General features: G+C 54.3%; 1 protein-coding gene across 1 annotated transcript; it reads left to right on the forward strand.

Moving 5' to 3' along the window:
* The first annotated feature begins 87 nt into the window (after positions 1-87).
* On the forward strand, positions 88-5,786 carry LOC128145786 (ras-related protein Rab-11A-like). The gene is made up of 5 exons (XM_052796476.1): positions 88-232; positions 4,071-4,266; positions 4,342-4,535; positions 4,621-4,701; positions 4,934-5,786. The coding sequence occupies exons 1-5, from the start codon at positions 193-195 to the stop codon at positions 5,071-5,073; spliced, it is 651 nt and encodes a 216-aa protein (XP_052652436.1). The 5' UTR covers positions 88-192; the 3' UTR covers positions 5,074-5,786.
* The last annotated feature ends 9,473 nt before the right edge of the window (positions 5,787-15,259 follow it).

The raw sequence follows: 15,259 nt of genomic DNA on the forward strand, positions 1-15,259 counted from the left end.
CCTGCCCCCCCCCCTTACCTGGCCCGGGTGAGCACACCTGGGCGGTGACGGACAGCCCCGACCGCCAATGGGTACGGAGGAGGAAGGGCTGTGGCCACCAATGGGTGCGCAGGGGACAGTCCCTGCCAGGGCTGGGTAAGGCCCGGAAATCCCAGTTGGCCCAGTGGGAGTGGGGCTGTGGTGCTGGGCGAGATGCGGGGCAAGGACGATGAGTACGACTACCTCTTCAAAGGTGGGTCTCCTGCCCTGCCTGTGCTGCTCTGGCCATGCCTGCAATGAGCTGTGCTCAGTCTCAGCCTGCTGCAGGCGGTGCTATCTCCATGCAGCACCCTCGGGACGGAGCTGGAAGCTGGGGCTTTGGCTTATACTGGGATATAACACAGCTCCCAGTGCTGGGGACCTGGGGGGGCGGGGGGAGGGCTTGTTGGGGTGCTCCCCTGTGCTGGGCAGAGGGGTGGTGGGTATCAGTGATGCTGGGGCCTCAGGGTGGAAACGCGGCCGTGGTCCGAGGGTTTGCATAGAGCTGGTCTGTGGCTGCTGGGTGCAGGTGGCTGTTTGTGGCTCTAGTGCTAAGCAGCTCGTTACTGCTGTGGGAGGAGTCTAGAGCCCTCACCTGGGTGCAGCATCCAGGGGAGGGGTGGCCGTGCCCGTGGCAGGCAGGGTGCTGGTCCCTGGGGGCAGGCCGAGGAGACAGAGGCGGTGGGGATAGGTGGTCTGTGTGGCCCTGTGGGTGCCATGCCGGCCCCTGAGCCCCTCTGAGCAGGTTTGGGTGCTCTCCTCTGCATGGCTGGGGTGGGAGCAGCAGTTCTGGGGGCTGAGCGAGCAATCCCAAGAGGAAAAGCTGTGCCGCTCGCCCGGCTGCAGTTAAGGGAAAGGGTCCAGGGCTCTGGGGTTGTCCTTCCTGGTGCTGGTCACCGTGTGACCCCTTGGTGTGCAAGGTGGGATGGGGCTGGGCCCTTGGAGGTGCAGTGTTGGTTTTCCTGGCTGTAGGAGCCCAGCACCCCCATGGAGCATCCTCATCTGAGCTGCCATCCTCTCTGCACGCCAGGTTTCCCTGCCCTTAGCAGCTCTCCCCTTGCACCGGCCGCCTTGCCGTGGCTGGAACCGGTGCTGGGGGAAGTGAGGGGACAACAGCTTGGCAACGTCGCAACCTCCCCAGCAATAAAAGCCAGGCAGTGAGATCACCCGGCGGCCGGCCATGAGTCAGCCTCCCCACGCAGCCCTGCTCGAAAGGCCCCGAGTAATTCCAGCCACCAACATGACAGTAGCCCTTGGCTCCTCGCACACCTCCCCTGGCCCCTGCCCAGGAAAATCCTCCTCTCTGGAGTTATTCTGGGACCCGGCGAGGGGGAAACTCTGATGCAGCCAGAGCTGGCTCATGCCTCAGAGCGAGGCGCTTGGGCAGAAGCTCCTCCAGCTGGTACGGCCTTTCCTTCTTGCCCGGTGTTGCACCAGCAGCGCGGTTCTGAGATGACCCCAGCGTGTTGTCCTCCTGTGGTGCCCGTCCCTTCCCTGTGATCCTAAAGGAGCCAGGGCTGAGAGCAGCTCAGCACTGGGATCTGCATTCCCCTCCTCAGTTTTATGGTGATCTCTGGAGTCCTTAAAAAATAAGAGAACTTAGTTTTGAATGCAAGGTCTGCTCATCCCTCCTGAAGTAGGAGCAAATTCCAAGGGAGACGCAATGTTTAGGGGCACAGAGCTGGGCCAGTGCTCTCTGGGGTTACATGGCTCTGCTGAGACCAGCTTCTCCCCCTGAGAAATGGGAGATGGTCACCGCTCAAAGCAGTGTTATCCTGATTTCCCACCGAGATGGGAGCATCAGCTGCCTTCTCCTGTTGCAAAGCATGACACAAATTCCAGCTGTGCTCATGGGAAGGCCCTCAATGCTGCTGGAGGGGCTTGGGATAGATGAGAAATGGCCCTGGGCATGGCTGCCCCTTGGACCTTTCCTCAGGGCCCCTGTGCAGAGCTCCAGGCTGTTTCCATCCCCACCTCTGGGGTGGGACGTGATGTGTCAAGGATGTTTCACTGGTGCTCACAGGATGTGTGCTCTCTGCTTTGAACAGCTCATGCTGCCTGTTCAGAGGCAGCAAGGAGTGAGTGTGTCAAATGCATCTGTGCGTGGGGTGGATGGACGATGCTGCTCGAGTCCCTCTTGCCCTTCAAGCTAGGGGGATGGGGCTGAGCACGTATCCCCTCTGCATCGAGGTGCCCCAGAGGCTGCTGGATCCCTGCCCCATCAAACCCACTCCCTGCATCCCTGGCATGGTGCAAAGCCTGCAGGAGTGCGAGGAACATGCCATGGCCATGGGGGGCTGTGCAAGGTCAGTGTGTGCCCGGCATGGGCTGGCTCTGCTCCTTCCTCCCTCCCCCAGTCTCGTTTACTAAGGCTTTCGCATACCAATACTTTTTTTGCTGGCTGCAGGGGTGATGCAGAACGGCACGCCTGTGCCTCAGTTTCCCCTGGCTGTACTTAGTGCTCTCTCCTGGCAGCCAGGGCTCTTGCAGGCATCGGCTGCGCTGCCCTCCTGTCCCCAGGCCATGGATGTGCTTGGGGCCAGAGGCAGCAGGAGCACGGCACTGCTGGAATAGGGGACACGGCGGTTGAGCTGGGGGAAGTAGCAACTTCCCGTTGATTAAACACCAAGCCCAGATCAAAGTGGTGAGGCTCAGTAAGCGTTAACGAACCTGGCTCATCGCTGGCCTGCATTTTTCTACCGGTTTGTCCAGGGTAGCCCAGATTGTTATGGTCCTCCCAGGCTTCCATGCAGCGTGCAGCAGCTTTGCTGCACAGAGGAGCCACCCTTCCCTCTGTTGCTGGACGCCTTGACACGGTGATTGCCAGTGAGGCTCCGGTGCCTTCCAGCTGCCCTCGGTGATCACAGGGAGCTGCTCCACACGCTGTCGGGTTTCATGGAGCAATGCTATTTGCTGGCTGCCCTGCAACGAGGGTTTTGGCAAGGGGATGGCTACCTTGTTGGAGGCTTTGCATCCCAGCCCATGCAAGGGACCCAAGTCCCAATGAGCTGGAGCTGATGGGGAAGAGGTTATCCAGAACATGGAGCAACATCCTGGGAGGATGGCGGCTGCTGAGCCTTGAAAGAGTGTAGATGTGTCTTGCTGCAAAACCCAGGCAAATCTGCAGTGTGCTTTTCAGCCCTGGTGACAAGTGCAGCGGTGTGGCATACCCGGTGGTCCCTTGCTGGTGTTGCTGGTCCAGCATTCTCCCCAGTGTGGTCACTGGATGGTTGTGATCTCAGCCCTGCTGTTGTCTGATCCTGGTGGGGAAAAGTGTCCCCCCAAGCTTGGTCCCACAAGGGTGGGCGAAGTGAAGTGGGCTGCATTTGAGTGCACCTGGAGAATGAACAGAATCAGCAGTGGGGGTATTAAAAAAAAAAAAATCAAAACCTGTTGAGTCATAAACTCAACAAACTTGATAGGGAAGCCGTATGATAAAGCCTCCCCAGAGCCTGTTGCACCAGGTTTTACAGGAACCAGCCAGATCTGGGACAGGCAGAAAATGCACTTAACTAACCCACACCCAGGGACTTCCCGGCTCATGGGCTGGACCAGTAGCAGTGGAGGAGGATGCTTCCCTTCAGACCATGTCTTTTAAGTCCTCCTGTGTGCCCTCAGGGTTGGAGCTTGGGCTGGAAATAGGAGACCCAGTTCTGCTTGGCCTCTCTGGCCTGGCTCTGGTTTTCTGCCCATTTTGTGTACATGCGTGCGTATGGGGCCTTCCCGTCCCCGGTGCTGGGAAGGAAACCCCTGGCAACTTCGAGGCAATGGCAGGAATTTTCTTGAGGGGCATTTATAGGTAGCTGTGGTGCTGCTGGGATGAGCGGAGGCTGCTGGTCTTGCTCCCTGAGTGCAGCTTCCCAGTTGCAGCTCGCTCATCCAGCAGCTTCTCCCTGGATGAAATGGATGTGGGGTCTGGGCGGGGGGCAGATGGGGAGATCCCCCATCCCTGCCAGGCTGGGCTGTGGGGTTTGCTGGGATGATTGGCACTGCAGGATACAAATGCCTTTGTTAGGTGTCCAGGGGGACTGACACTGCTTGTGCCCCCCTAGTTGTGCTCATCGGGGACTCCGGGGTGGGGAAGAGCAACCTGCTCTCGCGCTTCACCCGCAATGAGTTCAACCTGGAGAGCAAGAGCACCATTGGGGTGGAGTTTGCTACGAGGAGCATCCAGGTGGACAACAAGACCGTGAAGGCTCAGATCTGGGACACGGCCGGGCAGGAGCGGTACCGGGCCATCACCTCGGCGTGAGTTTCCTTGCTCCCCACCCATGTCCCTCACCCAGGGCCCTGCTGTGACCCTGTCCCCTCACTGTCCCCCAGGTACTACCGGGGGGCAGTAGGAGCTCTGCTCGTCTACGACATCGCCAAGTACCTGACATATGAGAACGCCGAGCGCTGGCTGAAGGAGCTGCAGGATCACGCTGATGCCAACATTGTCATCATGCTGGTGGGCAACAAGAGTGACCTGCGGCACCTGCGGGCCGTGCCCACCGACGAGGCCAGGAGCTTCGCAGGTATCTCCCCATCCTGCCCTGTCCTGTCCCATCCCAGGGTGGCTGTAGCTCATGGCACCCGCCTGAGCTCACCCTGTCCTTGCAGAGAAGAATGGGCTGTCCTTCCTTGAGACGTCTGCTCTGGACTCTACCAACGTGGAGACAGCTTTCCACAACATCCTCTCGGGTAAGGGGCAACCGGGAAAGTGGGGGACAGATGGAGATGGTTTCGGACATTGTGTCCTCCCAGGACCCGCTGGAGACCCTGACTGTACGTTCTGGGGTGGGATCCTGCTCCCCTGGATGGGGAGATGTGGGCATTGCACCCCTTGAGCTGTGTGTTTTGGGAGGGGACCGGTCCCCCACTGAAATAATATACTTAAAGATTTTTTTTCCTTCTCTTCTTTCTCTGCTGGCAGAGATCTACCGCATCGTGTCACAGAGGCAGATCACTGGGCAGCCAGAGTCAGAGTTTGGCCCCACCACGACCATCGAGCCCATCCGGGTGCTGCCCACGCAGCAGGAGGGCAGGCAGGCGCCCTGCTGCCAGAACATCTGAGCCTCCTGGGGTGCCCCCACCCTGACATGCGCCCCCCCCCCCACCATCCAGCACACGGTGGCATCATGTTTCTTGCCCTCTACCTCTGCTTGCTGCAGCCCCCCAGAACAAGGCGGGCTGTTGGCTGCTTCTGCGTGGCTGCTCTTGTGTGCACCATCACGCTGCCTGTGTGCTGCTCTCCCTGTGTTTTTCTGCAGGACCTACACAAATGGGGGGGGGGAAGCATGAGGATCTCTCCCCATGGTTTGAGACATGCCATCCCCTTGTGTCCCTGCTTCCTCTAGCCCTGAAGGCACAGCCACCGGGTGACTCAGGGTGGCACTGAACAAGCCCAAACATCATGAGTCCCTTGTTCTGCGCTACATTTCTGTGGCACCCCTGGGTGCAGCCCTTCGGGGAGGGTGTGGAGGAGGACACTGGGTGCACCCTTCTCTTGCCTGGTGAAGTGAGCAGGAACGCAGCCAGTTGTACCCAGCCCTGCCCCTTCAACACCAAGGGCTGGGTGTGCCTCTGGGTGCTGCTGGGGCAGCTGTGGGACACCCCAGTGTGAGCTGGGGGGGTGACCCTCTACTCGTGTGTGGAAGGACCCTGTTTTTCATGCTGTGAGCCCCTTGAGGCGTGCCTGCTGCACAGCCCTAGCAAAGGGAAGAGCTGCACTCTTCCCCTCCTGCCCCAGCCCAGGGGCACTGGAGCAGGGACCTGGGGGGGCATGTCCTTAGGGGGAACCCTGAGGAGGGGACAAGGGGGTCCTGGGGCGGGGAGTGGGGGCGAGGGCAGGGATGGGGTGCTGAAGGTGGGCACCTTGTCCCTCCGCACACCTCCCTGTGTGGTGGCCGGTGCCAGGACATGGGTTCCCTTGTCTCTGGGCTGCGAAGAGCTTCCCGCGTGACTCCAACCTGCTCCCCCTCAAGTCTTTTGCCACTCGTGGCTGGGGGCTGGTGACAGCGTGGCCTGGCCTTGGGAACACGGCTGCCACTAGATGGAGCGTCTGCTGCACCCAGGAGGTGACGGTGGCCCGTTCCCCTGCTTGGGGACAGCGGGTACATCCCAGCGTGGGCATCGCCCGAGGTGCTGGGACAGACCGGGCTGAGCCCAGTGCCACTGTCAAGGGGTGATTGGCAGGTGTCAATCAAGAGGCGTGCAGGCGCTGCGGTGGCCTTCCTGGGAAAGCCTGTCCCCGTTAACCCCAGTGCTGGGAGCATGTCCCCCACCACACTGTGGGGTTTTTTTGGGGGGGGGTCTCTGTCTCTCCATGGCTGCCCCCGGTCACCCCATCTCACTTGGCTGTGCCGGCAGGATCTGTGCCAGGGTCTTGACTTGGGGCACAATTTATCGATGAAACAGGAATTTGGCCAAAATCCCCAAATAAAGTTGCTGCTGGAGGCACTTTCTCTCTCTGCCAGGGTCCTTCCTTGAGGCCAGGAACTGTGCCAGCTCCGGCCCCATGCCTCTGCCCGCTTGGGCACGGAGCAGCTGGGCAGCATCCCCAAGCGATGAAGGATGTGAGAGGCGAGGAGGAGGAAGGGCAGGGAGGAAGGTGTGACCATAGCCTGGGCAAGGGGGTGTCTTGCTGGAGAGGAGAGCTTGAAATTTGGGCTCAGAGGGGCAAGTTAGATCCTACTGCCATGGCACAGGGGGAGCGCCGGGGTGCATGAACCAGGCACAGAAATGGCTGCGCTGCATGGGTGCCAGCCCCATTTGGGTTGAGGCTGCCCCTTTTTTTCCATCTGACAGCGCAGCCACCCCAGCCCTGGCAGCAGCTTAACCTTGGCTCGAGACATGTTGGTGCAGCTTGTCCCAGCACCATGGCACTGCTCTGTGCCAGAGGCAGCCTCATCCATGAGCTGGCCAGACCCATCCTTGGCCACATCCTATTTGTGTCTGACTGTGTTGGAGGCTGTCCCCAGGTGAGTGACAGTTATTATCGCACCCAGCCGGACTCTGCCCTGTGTCCACACCAGCTGGGAGAGGTATGGCTATACGCAGACCAGCCGGAGAGCTGCCAAGCACCAGCACCTCCCGCACCACCATCTGCCCACACGGAAACATGGTGCCAAGAGGTGATGTCAGCCCCGCCGCCGGGAAAGGTGGGTGCACAGGGGAAGGATGCTGCCCCTGGCTCCGCAAAGGGACAGGGGTTGAGCCAAGTGTCCCTTGGGGCTCATTGCCGTCAGACGTGCCATCCAGCCAGGTGCTGGCACAGACACGTGGGATGATGAGCTCATTTAGGCTCATAGAGACACTTTTCAGGCTCAGCAGCTCAGTTTTGTTCCAGGTTTTCCCGCTTTTATATTTTTGCTGGAATGAAGTAGTGGGAAGGGTGAAACAAGGCACGGGTTTGCACACAAGGCTCATGGACATGGGACCTTGCTGCCACCAGGAGTGGGAACAGCAGCTGGTGCAGGGGAACCAATAGTCTTGCAAATGAAACTCCTTTGCTCTAATTAACCCTTAGAAGTGTTGCTAACGGTGTGAAACTCAGTGGGAGACCCATGAGGGGTGGTAGAAGGAGATTACAGCCCAAACGGCTCCTGGAGCTCAGCCCAGCCAGGGGCCCTGTTCCCAACCACCACTCCTGGACCCCCTCCTAAAGCGTGAACAGACAGAAACCAAGAGCAGACGCCAAGTTTCTTAAGTAATAATACTTTAATAAAATTAAGTTCTTAATGTAATTTAGCACATTTAATACATTAACCCTTTCCCTTCTTTGTTTTCTACAAGTTGTGCAACATCATTATTTTAATTTTTTATTTTATTTTAATTTTTTTCCTTCTCCCCTTATACTATATGCCTCAAAACTCAGACAACGAGCCTAACTCTACTTCTATGTTCGGTTATATCTCTCTCAGGCCTTTATTTTTGCGTAACGCCAGAGAGATGAAAATACCTGGATGGAACATGTGATCGGTTTCCAATAGTAACAATCCCGACTACAGGTTTCCTATGACATTAAAAGAAAAGAGGAAAAAAAAAAAAAAGCAATCACAACATAACAGGGAATGGACTTTAAATGGAAGGGCCACACAGTCAGGACAGCCAGGCTAACACCGGGCAACTCTGTGGCTGGCTGGCTCAGCGCAAGGTTGGTAGTACCGTGGAGTAGGACCATGTGATAGCACCCAGATCCGTGGGAAAGCGGATACACACAAACTTGTACAGTGTTTTTGAGCAAGGATGAGAGAAAGCTAACATGGTACTGGTCAAGCAAAAGCCATGAAGGGCTGGCAGAGGGCTGCGCTCCCCTGGAAGCCACTGCCACTGCATGGGTATTGCCAAGATTGGCTGCTGATGGTCCCTGGTGGCTTGGGTTTTGTTTTAGCTCACATCTTACATGGGAAATCCCACTGGAGCTGCTTTGCCAGAGTCCCAACGGCAGCAAGCTGGAGCCTGGATCTCTTTGATACTGGGGCAGAGCTGGAAGAAATCTTCTGCAGCCCCAAAGGCTCCCGACCATGCAGCCGGATGCCCGGGGGCTGCTCTGGGCATCCCTGGGGATTTCCCTGGCTCGCCTGGGGCTGGGATCAGAGTCAACTCTGCAGCACGGCAGCATGAACAAGCTCTGCAGCTTGGCTCGAACAGACCTGCTAGTTTGGGATTCGTCAGCACTCATGCCCACTGCCTTTCATGTTTGCTTAACACTGCTTTTAACCCAAGAGCAAATCCTCAATTGCAAAACAGGATCTGGCCCCTGATTTTTTTTTCACCTTTTTTTACGATTATCTTGAACAGAATTCATAAAGAAAAAGGAAAAAAAAAAGTGCTGATTGTTTCACAGATGAGCAAAGCAGCCTGCAACCCTGTCTCTCCTTCCCAGCTCCTTGGAGCCGAGAGAAGATCTCCGTGGCCACGAAGTGCTGCTCTGTCTCATGGCTCCGTTTCTCTGTAAGTTGTCTGAAAAGCATCATCGCAAGACCAGAAAACACATTCTGCCATCAGCTGCCTGGTAAACTGGTGCCACCATCGGAGGGTGACTTCATTTTTTTATCCCTGCACAGACACCAGTGGAACAACTCCAGATTTTACATCAGTGTCACTTTACTGGGGGTGACTTTCAATTTGCTCCATTAGCAGCCCCAAAGTGATGCTGGAGTGGATCCAGCGGTAACACTGCAGCCTGCCAGGGCTGAAGCAACTTCAGATTCCAGTAGAGTAACCCCATTGAAACGGGTGAGTTACACGGGAGTAAAGGTAGGAGCTGCCTGACCTCCACTGTCTCCAGCCATCACAGCACAGGCAAAACTGAAGTCAGCCCAACGTAGTTACAGCTGAATTTTCCACCAGGTCAACTGACAGCAGAACGTGACTACCAAGTTTCTACAGTATGTGAAAAACCACAATAAAATACAGAGATTGCTCCCTAACATCCTAGAAAGGTTTTTGGAAGAACCAGCCCATCCTGGCTCTGCTCCTGCCGGTGCTGACACCAAGGAAACCTTGCTGCGGGCTCAGCAGAGGCAGGATGGGACCCCACTATCAGTATACAAGTTACTATAAAGTGCATCCACTCTCCAGTCCAGGGCATCACTGTACAATGTCAATCACTGACTCTTCTTCAAGTATCAAAACCAAAAAATGAGGTAAAACAAAAATGAAAGAGCAAACAGGCCGCCTCGTCACCCCTGCAGGGAAGGACCAGGCGCTTGATTCCACCAAGCACGAACCCCTCCGAAAGCGCGGGAGACATCGTGCCCTGCTTTCTGAAACCTCCCCGGCTTGCCGGGGAGGGTCCCGTGGAGTGATCTCTGATTCACAGTGCTATACGCAGAAACCGAATGAGAACTGTCTTCGCTTCCTGTCCTAACCTATTGCATGGCTTTGCTGAATGAATGCTGGTAAGCGGCTGCCTCGTCCCACCCCAGAAGCAGGCACGCCATCTGTGGGCAAGGGAGCAAGGGGCAGCCGCTGCATTTCTCAAAGGCTTTGGGATCCTTGTGGATGCTCCTGAACTGCAGGACATCCCTGGGTTTGCTACGGCTGAGCCATGACACAGAGGATAGGAGCAAAAGCTAAACCCAGAGGTAACCACCTTCCAAGAATGTTTTCTTTGCAACGCTCTGCTTCTCTAATAGTAATGGCGTTGACACTAGGTCATTTATTTTTTAGTTATGCCATGTAAACGGTGATTTGGTGCAGTGAAAAGCAGTCACCAACGCTCCAGAGAAAAGTGCTGGCCTGGCTCTGAAACATAAGGACCAGGGTTTAACCAGCTGGCCGGGTGTGTGGTTTGGGCCCCTGCCCCAAACTGCCCAAAGCAGATCTGCCATCAGCAGAAAAGCTCCCCTCTGTGTGAACAGACCCGCCGTCCAGCCGTTGCACCTGAACGCTGGTCCGCTAGCTCGGGGAGCCGTTCACTCCCGCTCTCGGCACTGCAAGGACTCAGGTGTCTGGCCGCAGAGCTCAACATGTGGCACCAGCCGAGAACAGCCTCCAGCCTCCTCCCTCGCTTTTGCAGCCAAAAACCAGGCGCTCACCACAAATGTCACCCTCCCGAGAGCAGGACGGCATGGGGCTGGCTGTCGGGAAGCAAAGCTGCGGGTGCAGGGATGCTGTGGCCCGGCACAGCCGCAGGAAGGACCTCCCAGGCCAGCAAAGCCTTTTGCAAACATCTCACTCGCAGCTCCAGCACTCAAACCCAAAGATTTGAGACTAAGCAATAGCTCCCTTACAGGAGCATCCGGCACAGAAAAAAACACCCAATGAGCCAAAACTGGCATCCTGAAAGATGCTAGTTGCTAAACAAGCGAGCTCATCCCAAGGCGCACATCATCTCCCTGGTGCAATGCTTCCTCACTGGGTCAAGATATAACCAAAAAAAGAAAAAAAAAAAGCGGGGGGGACACAAACCAACCCTAAAGTCCTATATCTACTGCCCAGCTCCAAGGGCAGAAAGCCTAATTCACAGCCCCGCAGTGGCCACACCAGAGGAGCCCCACACCTTCGCACCAGCACCTTGCTGCCTTCGAGCTCTGTCTGTCACGTTACAGAGGGGAGTTCATCCAATTTTCCTCTCCTTTGCCTTCCCACCCAGGAACAGTCCCACTCGCCCATCACAAGGACCTTCCAACACCTGTGATGCTTGGAGAAGTTCAAAAAACAAGAACAGCAAAAGAAAAGTAACAGCAACTTTTAACATTTCTTTTTCTGAAATTTCATGCTCCAAGCCCAAGGCTGGAGGTCAGAATAAGGCAAAAATAATGGCCTAAAACTTTCTTATTCTGTTCAGTGACTAGCCAAATGTTTATATTTGTATTTAAAAAAGCAACATAAAAACCCAAATGTACCTTTTTAAAAAAATACATATTATTAGATCCCTTTTTTTTTTCCCCCTCTATAAAAATAACTTCAGGACTTTGATTGACAGAAGGTACCAGTCGGTGGTCTGTTATTTTGTTAGGCTTTCGTTCGTTTATTTGTTTGCTTCAGAAAAATAGTACCAAAAAAAGATGGAATTTCTGGGGAAGTTAAAAATGATAGCTGATCTTGTTTACAAGTTTATTTTACATTCTGCTCTGTCTGGGATCACTTGGATCTACTATAGATTAAACAATATGGATAGCATCTACTATTTGAACTAGTTAATTTTATTTTAATCTTTACTCTAGGATTATATGAAATAAATTTGAATGTTTATTATTATTAACTTTTTTTTAATACCCATCAACTCAAACTTTTTTTTTCTTCTCCTTTTTGGTTAAAAACAAACAAACAAACAAAAAAATCTTATTTTAAAATGCTTCTTTGAAAGGCAACAGAGCAGAAGCATCCACCATCTTCCTGCTGCTTTGGGAAGGGGAGCAGGACAAGGGCTGGCTTTGTGGCAGAGGTACGGGACACCCCGTGCTCCCCAGCCCACGGGGAGGTTGAGGCTGCTCAGCCCCTCTGCAAAGCAGCTCCTTGGGCCAAGATCCTGCAAAACACTCAGGGATGTAGCTGAAACTAAGCACATGCTTAAGTGCTTTCCTGGATTAAAGCATGTGCTTTGCAAGCTCAGAGCCTCACCAGCTCCACTCGCTCCGGGCTGTCCTTACATTAGTTGTCTTGCATGGGACGTGTCTGTGCTGTCTTGGGGGGAGTAGAAGGGGTAACATTTACCTATCTAGGATGGGTCGAAGCTGGCCGGGAGCTCTGCACAAGCTGTCTCATCCCCTGGCTGCTCAGAGCACCAAGTACAAGCCCAAAGCAGCTGCAGTAGGGGACCGGTCCTGCACAAGCCCTTAGGTCCAAAAGGACGACAGTAGATGTTTGCAAGATCAGGCCTGGCCTGAATGCTGGGACAAAATACTCCTGTCCTTGTATTATACTTTCTGTCCCGCTCAGCTGCAGAAAGAAATGGAGCCAAAGCCTAAAGGGAGGCAACAGACAGCAACCACCACCCTTGTCTGCAGAGCAGCCCTGCGAGCACATCCTATCCCGGGGAGGCCCAAGCTGGCACTGGCTGTCAGTCCCTCCCATCAATGCCGTGGGAAGGACCATAAATGCTCTTGCCTCCGACAAGAAGCAGTTTTATGCAGGGCGCTCTGAAACCCTGCTGCGAACCGAATCAATGGCAAAACTCTCCACCGGCTCCCTGGAACAGGATAGGGCTCATTGTAGTGCTGGTAGGAAGACAAGCAGGAGAAGGGCTGAAGAGGTGAGTACAGCAAGCTTTGCTTTCTGAGAGTGCCCAGCCTCCTCCCAAGCCCCTGCCCTCCCCAGAGAAACTACGAGAGCAAACCTTCATCACCCAGCACCTGCCCTGGGTGGCGGGTGGGAGCCAGACCCCTGGGGAGCCCATGGGTGTGAGGGACTCACTGAAGTGCTTTGCTGCAGCGGGGCCAGGGCTTGCTAGGAGCCGGCGCTGGGCAATGCTGCCGAAAGACCCCCCGAGCCCCAGCCTGGAGGGTTTCTGCAGCCAGGGCCTGATCCCACAAAGATGTTTTGGCATGCTCAGACCTCGACCCCTTGCAAAGGGATTCGCTAGACAGAGCAACCACAGGACAGAGGCTTCGAAACAACCGCGCGGGCTTTGATTCATAGTGGTTTTTCTCTTCTACCTCTCTGGTTTTTAATTACCTTTTTTCTTTTCTTTTTTTTTAAATACATCCAACTGTGTTAATTTCTTATTTCTGGAAAGGGCTATCTGCACCATAACTATCACCTTTTACATACACACACGCACACACAAAAAAGGAAACATATATTAAAAACACTTTTTAAGCAATACTCTGGATACAAATGTATTTTTTAACCTACATATATTCTAAACCTTCTAAACTTTTAAGGATCACTTTATCATAAAATAAAATATCCTTTTTTCTTATAATAAATTACCTAATAAAAAGTATTTTTATTAGCCCAGTTCCTTGCTACATTTACATGTAATAAATGCATTTATTAAAATAGAATATTAAATTATAAAGAAATGTTCTAATTTTAAAATCTTAGTCTTTTTTTCCCTCCTCTCTCTCTCTTTAAAAAACACCAGTAAATGCATCAAAATAAACCCTTCAAATACCAAATAAAAAGGTTGGAGCATTTTGATTTAAGAGGTTCACAATATTAACAGTCTGAGCCTTTGTATGTATGGAGATTATTTTTTTTAAGAAAGAAAGAAAAGAGAAAAAAATAATAGATATCCCTCCAGCTGAAAAATACTTTTGCAAATGGGAGCTAGGACAAGATATTTTTATAGTATCTCCTCATTAAATATAAATCCAATTTTGGTTCTTTTTTTTCTTTTGTTATGTATTATAATACATACTATTCTCTATATAATTTATGTCGATGAGGATGACATCACAGCATGATATTACTTTATCCCTCCGTTTCCCTTTGTTATGTTTTGTCACCCTCTCCCCCGCATCGTCCCTTTTCCAGGAGTCCCTGTCCCCACTGCAGCGGCTTGCAAACACCAGCCGAAGACGCAGCAGGTTTTGGGGGAACACAGCAGAGTAGTGCAGGCACCACCCCGAAACTCCTCTGCTGAGCACCCTGCTGCCACCCGTCCACTCCCTGGTCACATTTCCCTGCTGTGCCAGGACCGAGGACCCCCAGCTCCCACAGCCCTGACACCACCTCGGCTCTGCCCGGGAGGTCACGTCCACAAGGAAAGGTTGCAGGATGAGTCCCAAATTCAGCAAAGCACCAGAGCCCCGGCCCCTTGGTTTCAGCAAGTGCCAAAGTCGGCTGCAGTTCGGCAAAGCACGTGTAAATCCCAGCAGCATGCTGAACTGGGGCGTCTGGCGCCAAGTCAGTCCCATTTGCTAGGTCCACTCCATCCTCCAACAGGTCTGATCCTGCCTGCACCTGGAAGCCTCCTGCTAACAGCTCGAAACCTTCCAACGCAGCTATGCTCTGAGCCCCCCAGGTTTTTGGGGACCTGCCCTCCATCCCACCACTCGCGCCCTCAGAGGCCAGGTCGCCTGCCTCACAAAAGCACCCTGACACAGCTCAGCCCTGCAGCAGGGTGAGTGCCCAGGGGAGACTGCCACCAGCATTCATCTGGGCATGGCAAGTCACAGTCGGGTCCTCAGCCGAGTCCCCACCCTGGCTCCACCATCCCCACCGGCAGATGGAAAAACTCGGCAACAACCTGCTCCCCTGCCTGGCCAGCAGCATGGAGGGGAAGCCAGCAGCGTTCATTTGTATTGGGCCACCCGCAAGGTCCCATCCTGCAAACACGGATGCACGTGCTTTGCTTTACCACTGCCAGGAGCCAGCCCAATTTTGGTGGGCTGCTCGCTAGCTGTAAAGTTAAGCCCCCATGTGATTTGCAGGATGGGGGTCTTGAGGACCAGGCTCCCTGCAAGGGTTTTTGCTGCTCCTAAACCACTGGGAGGGAGAGCCGGGCAGCTCAGCGAGACCCAGCTTTGTGTGCCGGGTCCCAGCACCACGTGCCTCCCTCCTCCCCGGGCGTAAGTAGGGTGCCCCGTATCAATTTAGCACCCCAAATGGGTTATCCCACAGAGTCTTGGGAGGGATGTTTAGGGCGGTTGAAGCTAGCAAGATTTAGCCCAGCTGGTTTACACTGCTGCTCCTATTGCAAGGTAGGTCACCGAAGGCATCCCTGCAGGGCAGGAGGGAAGGGGGAAAGGACACCCATGTGCAGGGAACCCTGCTCGGACCTTGCTGCAGAGAAGGGCAGGGTGCAGGGAGGAGGGGTCTGTCTTTAGTTAACGTTATTGCTGGTGAATTAGACCAACAAGCC

This window comes from Harpia harpyja, chromosome 9 (assembly GCF_026419915.1).
Source record: "Harpia harpyja isolate bHarHar1 chromosome 9, bHarHar1 primary haplotype, whole genome shotgun sequence".
Taxonomy (NCBI): domain Eukaryota; kingdom Metazoa; phylum Chordata; class Aves; order Accipitriformes; family Accipitridae; genus Harpia; species Harpia harpyja.